This window comes from Hippichthys cyanospilos, chromosome 2 (assembly GCF_059441005.1).
Source record: "Hippichthys cyanospilos isolate Australia breed blue-spotted pipefish chromosome 2, RoL_Hcya_1.0, whole genome shotgun sequence".
Classification (NCBI taxonomy): domain Eukaryota; kingdom Metazoa; phylum Chordata; class Actinopteri; order Syngnathiformes; family Syngnathidae; genus Hippichthys; species Hippichthys cyanospilos.
Window position 1 is genome coordinate 31635362 of NC_142370.1, and position 6201 is coordinate 31641562.

Genomic DNA, 6201 nt, shown 5'->3' on the forward strand with positions numbered 1-6201 from the left:
TTTAGGGTAAAAATGTTAGCATCTAATGCGGTGTCTGCTAGTGGGAGTTGCCCGGTCGAAAACTGGACAAAGGCGTCCGAACCCCCGAATGACTTGAAGCCACTTCCAAATGTCTGCGAATGCTCTTTAAGTGCTGTAGTCACGGAGCTGTTGCTGAGTATGTGACCGCGCCACCTCCCACTCACAGTTCTCAGTCTCAGCCCGGCCCGCCGAGACTTCAATTCCCTTCGTCTCGGCAGTGGGAGGACGATGATGACGATGGTGATGAAGATGCTGATGGCGGTGGCAATATTGACTGATCATTAAAATGCAAGCTCACCCTCCCTCATCTTTGACCTCCCGTTGCCTCCGAGGGGCGGGGGGGGCGGCGGGGCACGCTTTATTTTCCCGTATTTGCTCCTGATGATGTTTTCTCTCCACAGTGATAAGTGGACGGCTGCCCCTGCGCAGATCTGGCAGATTTACGTGCATTTCACGGAGCGGGTGGATGTTAGCTGTATCGCCGGCCAACGGAGTTGTCAATCACTGGTTCTGAGGGGGAGGCAGGTTGCTCGCAAGGTCAAGTGTTTCTCATCACATCCCCAGGAGATTGAGGTACAGCGCCAGTTTGTAAATTTAGTGCCTAGAAAGTTTCAGAATCACTCTGCTTTGAGTCTGGTCCCAGTTTATTATGTTCAGTACATTGGGTTCTTCCTGCCTAGCAAGCAGTCGCACAGGAAGATGGACAGCTAGGGAAACTCACTTTGAACTCAGTCCAAATTCATATTTGGTTTGGAGTTTTATGGCCATTTTTGTGAAGTCTAATTACTGTGAGAAAATATTGTTATTTAAAATTGTAAGTCATTCATTAGGTACCAGCTGCAGTGTACTATGCAAACAGATTCAATAAGGAAGCATAGAATTTTAAAGTTCTTAGTCACAACGTTTTCAAAGGGTGTCGTTCCTTGAAACATTTTTTCCCAAAACAGTCCCTTAAATGTCCAATTTCGCTGATGGGATCATTGACACCATTAATCAAGCAACCAGTTATGACATCGTTGATTTTGCATAAAATGCAAAATATCTGCTCATCCGATCCAGCCAATCAGATCCGTGTAAAATTTCATCTTCAGGTTCTGCAGTGATTCATCAGTCGAAAAGGCCCCGGTGCCATTTTGAATTTGTTCTCGGCCTAGGTCCATTTTCTTAAAATTTCCGGTTGACCCCAAGGCCTCACTTGTCATGGGTCGCCCATCTGTTTTTGTGCCAAAAGCTTGCATGTCTTCGAGTACTGTAGACCGCGTACCTGGTCTCATTAAGCGGATGGTCTGTCTAGAAAATGTTTTTGAGGCAGATGGAAGTGTGAACTATCGAGCGCACTGAAAAACTGGCATGCATTGCTGCACTTTTGGACGGCAGCTGCTCATTAATAGACGGCGCATCATCACGCTTGCCAGTGTTGCTGTTCTCGTTCTTGGCTTTCTTTTCATCAAACACGTTTTGGTCTAATTACGTGGAAATGTACTGTTGGTTTGCATTTCTTGAGGATAAACTTGGTGAAAATATTATCAGTTCTAGTAGAATAGAAAGTTGACTCGTTTACGAGGTTCCCTTCTTGTGGATTTGATTTGCACACCCATATTGTGTTATCTCTGCTCTACAAAGCTTGAACTGAATGCGGTATCACGAAATAGTTACTGGACGCATTCGGACGGGGCAATATGGCCAACACATTAAATATTGATTCAGTCATTCTGGATAATTACAATTTTAAGCAATTTTAGTAGAAGCAATAAACTCATCAAACATTTATTTAAACGGTTGCTTTATTTAGGATAGAATAAAATAGAATGGAATATAAATGATCGTTTTGCAGGACTGTGTTCTTATTTTGTTGTTTTTTTTCATAGTGTTATAAGCTCTGAGCCTGTTTGTCCGACTTTTATGAGCAATTTTACACAATTCGACATTGAATCAAAACAATCTTGTGGAAATCTTGGTTTTGTTTTCAAATTTATCTTCTTTCGTGTGTACAATCAATACACCGGTACATTTGTTTTATTTACAGTATATACTGTATGTTTAAAATAAATCATTCATTTAGTCATTAAACATGTTCGGTGTTTTCTCCCTTTTCTCGGTCTAACAAAAAAATATTTCAGTCATGCTTTTCAATGGACAATGGCATACTTACAATATTATATATATATATATATATATATATATATATATGTATATATATATATATATATATATATATATATATATATATATATATATATATATATATATATAGATGTATATATATAGATGTGTGTGTGTGTGTGTGTGTGTGTGTGTGTGTGTGTGTGTGTAAAAATATTCATTAAAGCTACCTTTTAATTAAAAAAAAAAAAAAGTAATCCAGGGAGCTGTAATTAAGAAATTAGGCGTACAGCGTGTTCACTTTGTTATTAATTTGTTGCCCAACTCCATCACAATGAAGTCAAATCAAAACAAAATGTGCTACCAAGTTATTATAACGCCTTTTAACCAATGTGGTTCAACAGAACAATCAATCTTTTGCATCATTCCATGCATACCGTTTCGTTTAGATAAGCCAATGTTTTCACGTCAAGCCCACATAAACGTATATCGCTCGTTAAAAATGAAGTCATGTGATTGGATTATCGCGCACGCATACGGCGGCGATACAGGACGTATTTTCCTTGAAGAAATAGGGTACGGCTTAAAAAATAAAACAAAAAGAAAAACATAAATAAATAAAAAAAACCGACATGTATTTTTAAAAGATTCCAGCATATGCATCACTGTGGCTGCTTTGATGTAACTCTCAGCAGGTTGAGTCGCTGTGGAACGTATTGGAGGAGTCTTATAATACAGGATAAAGCTCACCGCCAGAGAATAGTTTTGCTTTTCCCAACAGATTAGAAAAAAAAAAATGCGATGCAGTCATTCTCACATCCTGCTGTTTCTCATATCTGTTTTTTTTCTCGCTGATTACTCACCGTTCTCACTCATTATCTGCCCTCCTTTTTTCGCCCTTCCTTTCACCTGCTCGCTATTTTAATTGATTAACACAACATTGTCAAATAGCTTATTTATATGTGCATTTCTTTTGCGGGTTTGGTTGCCTGTTTACAGTTTTATAGCATATAAAAAATGTCATATTTTTAAATGGATATTGCTCACTATTTTGATCCCCATTTTTTTCTACATACATTTCACATATCAGTACATATACAGGTATTTCAAGTAAATTATTAAGTATCAAGTTAATTGATTACTTTAGCTAATAAAATTAATTTTATATAAAAGTACTAAAATAATTACAAAAATATGTAAAATCATTAACTAAAGTGATCAATTAATTTGGGTAATTAATGTTAGGTACTTAAATACCTAATGTAATGGATTACTTTATTACTCCAGTCATTTAGTATCAGCAGTTTTTGGGTAAAAGAGGGCCTAAAAATGGCTGGTGAATTAAGAAAGAACTAATTAATGAATCAAGTATTAAAGTAATTCATGACTTTAGCGAGTAAATTTACTAAAGTAATTGTAATTCATTTAGATACTAAAAGTACTTCAGTATTTGGTTATTTTTGGTTCTAAGAATAGTCAACTACTTACTTAAGTACCGAAGTAATCCATTACTTTGGGGTACCTCATTATCTAAAGTCCGGTCTCATTAAAAAAAAAAAAAAAAATTGAATGAGTATTTCAAATCTATTTCAATTCACTAATGTAGTATACTTTTGTATGTAGAGATAGTAGATGCCACTTTTAATCCAGTTCTGATTCAGTTCATGCATTTTGGAGCAAATTAGGTTCAATACTTTTTGATACTGTTGTGAATTTTTTCTATGATTTAGGCGAGACTTGATGCCAGCGAGACCATGAACAAGCTTACCCCGAAAGTACTTTTACGACCTTAAATAAACTCGAATAAGCCCACGGGGTCAAAATTGTCAAAAATACATCATATTATTACGGTGGACTTTGAAATGATAGCTGATTCAAACTGAAATGAAAAATGAAAATGGAACTGAACAAATTTCATTTCACAATCAGTACATCAGCGCCATCTTAAGGCAAACAGCGTTTACATTGCCACAAGGGGAATCATAACTTTTGCATGATCATGTGTGTTTTAGTAATATTCCTCTGTGAAAAGGATGAACTCGGACAGTGGTTCAGTCTGCTTGCTTCTTTTACTGAAAATCATGCCGTGACAACCTCTGCTAACACCAGCTGCTGTTAGCTGCTAACAACCAAACTCACATCCACCCTCTATCGTCTTATTAGGGTGATTATCGTGAGAATACGTCCGAAAAAGAAAAAAAAATACTTTTAGGTTACCGTTTATAGGAGGCACTCATTTTCATTTTTTCTTATATTTGGGGAGTTACGGTATTTCTTTTTTTCAACCTTCTTCACAGGTCAACCCTGGAGGTGTTTTCATGTTGCCCCCCGCAGGAGTGCAGGAGCTCCAGCTGAAGGTGCAGCCATGGCGGCCAGGCAGCCGCTTCATTTATGTGAACGCGGTAGACGTGGAGCAGAGGCAGTTAGTCACCGCTTGGATACTGTGCCTTAATGTCCACAGGCCTGTGCTGTCCAAGGTGAACGGATTCGAGTCACATTTTTTTTGCAGACACTCAGACAAGACAGCTGCTTGTTGTTGCTCGTCATCATAAAAGCGCTGACCCCGTCGTCAAGTAAACATATTGACCTCGTCAGCCCATTGGGCGGCTCACGCGGTGTACTTTCTTTCAGTTGAGATTCTGAAGCACGGTCTGTTAGCGCCCAGGTTTGCACAAGGTTTACCCTTGTGTGTGTTTAGTCCAAATGCATTTTAAATGCTGTGCAGATTTGATTCAAATGTACTTTATTGTCACTTAGATGCACTCAGGTGAATTCGTGTGAAAACCTTCCACTGAGAAGAACTGATAAAATACATGTTAAAAGATAAAAAGTTTTTCAAAACCTGCACATAACCATTACCATTGACTAGTGAATGCAGTGGTCCCTCCATTTATGCAAAAATTTGTTCCAGAAGTCATTTTGTAACATGAACTTTTTGCAAGTAGAGGCGCGTTTTACATGTAAAAAGCCTAATCCGTTCTAAGACCACTAAAACAACACTTCTAAAACCATTAATACATAATAATAAATCATAAAACGCATCAAAAATGTAACACATATCAGATTGCATTTGTGCTTTGTGAAATTAACCTTTGGTTTTGGGCAACGATGTAAAGAGAAGGGTGAGCGAGAAACAAAGGTGGTGGAGAATGGAGGAAGAAGCAAATGTTTGACAACTGCGAGAAATGATGTGCGCTAGCGTGTGACAAAGGATTCGGCGATGCTCAAGGGTCAAAGCGAAACGAAGAGTATCGTTGGAAAAAATGTTGTTACATGGAAATTGGTACCCCCCCCCCCCCCAATTGAAATGATACACTCCACAAACGGAGGGGAGATGTGTCAGGTTGTGACTATTTATTACCCGGTGTCTCATTTTTCATTTTATCGTCACCACGAATTTTCCTTTGTAACGAGACATTTTTCCAAAAAGGCGTTTCGTAACCTGAATTTTGAGAAACAAAAGACGTTTGAAGTCGAGGTACCACTAGATTCCAAAATCTCCAAGAAACACTGACAACAAAGCAAACATACTTTATTTATACAACTGAATAAAAATAAATCACAGAAAATAATGTAGAAGGGTTTGTTTACATGCTAATTTGGTTGCCTGAGTCTCTGCACAGAAAAGTAGTTTACTATGAATTGAATCAGCGTGTAAAATTGTGTTTGTGTGCTTGTGTGTGTGTAGGCTTTTGAAGTTTGTGTCCCAGTTAGCAGTGGTCGCGGCACCTCCAAAAAAATCACCTACGCCAACCCTTACACCAGCAACCGCACCTTCCTGCTCCGGTCGGACCATCCGGATTTGCTCCAATTCAAAGAGGATAAATTCCAGGTGAGATGAGGCAGGGGGGGAAAAAAAAAAAAAAAAACACTTTAAAATGTTTCTTTGAAACACAATGAAATGTTTCAAGGCCATAAGGTGAAATTCCATCTTTTGCAATTTTTGTTAAATGTAATTTCATTCCATGGTTAAACTGCCAGATCATAAAAATGGAATCCACTTACGTTAACCCGAGTTAACCGTAGGAAAAAAAACACACGCAAAAAAATTAAACATATGAAGAAAAAATGAATAAC

General features: G+C 38.0%; 1 protein-coding gene across 2 annotated transcripts in view; it reads left to right on the top strand.

The window, feature by feature from the left end:
- The window catches only part of nphp4 (nephronophthisis 4), a 143783-nt gene that overhangs the window by 131281 nt on the left and 6301 nt on the right, over nucleotides 1–6201 (top strand). For both annotated transcript variants that reach the window (XM_088403771.1, XM_088403778.1), the window contains 3 exons: nucleotides 423–594; nucleotides 4422–4601; nucleotides 5813–5956. In XM_088403771.1, the coding sequence (XP_088259897.1) occupies nucleotides 423–594; nucleotides 4422–4601; nucleotides 5813–5956 (496 nt within the window). The remainder of the gene's footprint in view (nucleotides 1–422; nucleotides 595–4421; nucleotides 4602–5812; nucleotides 5957–6201) is intronic.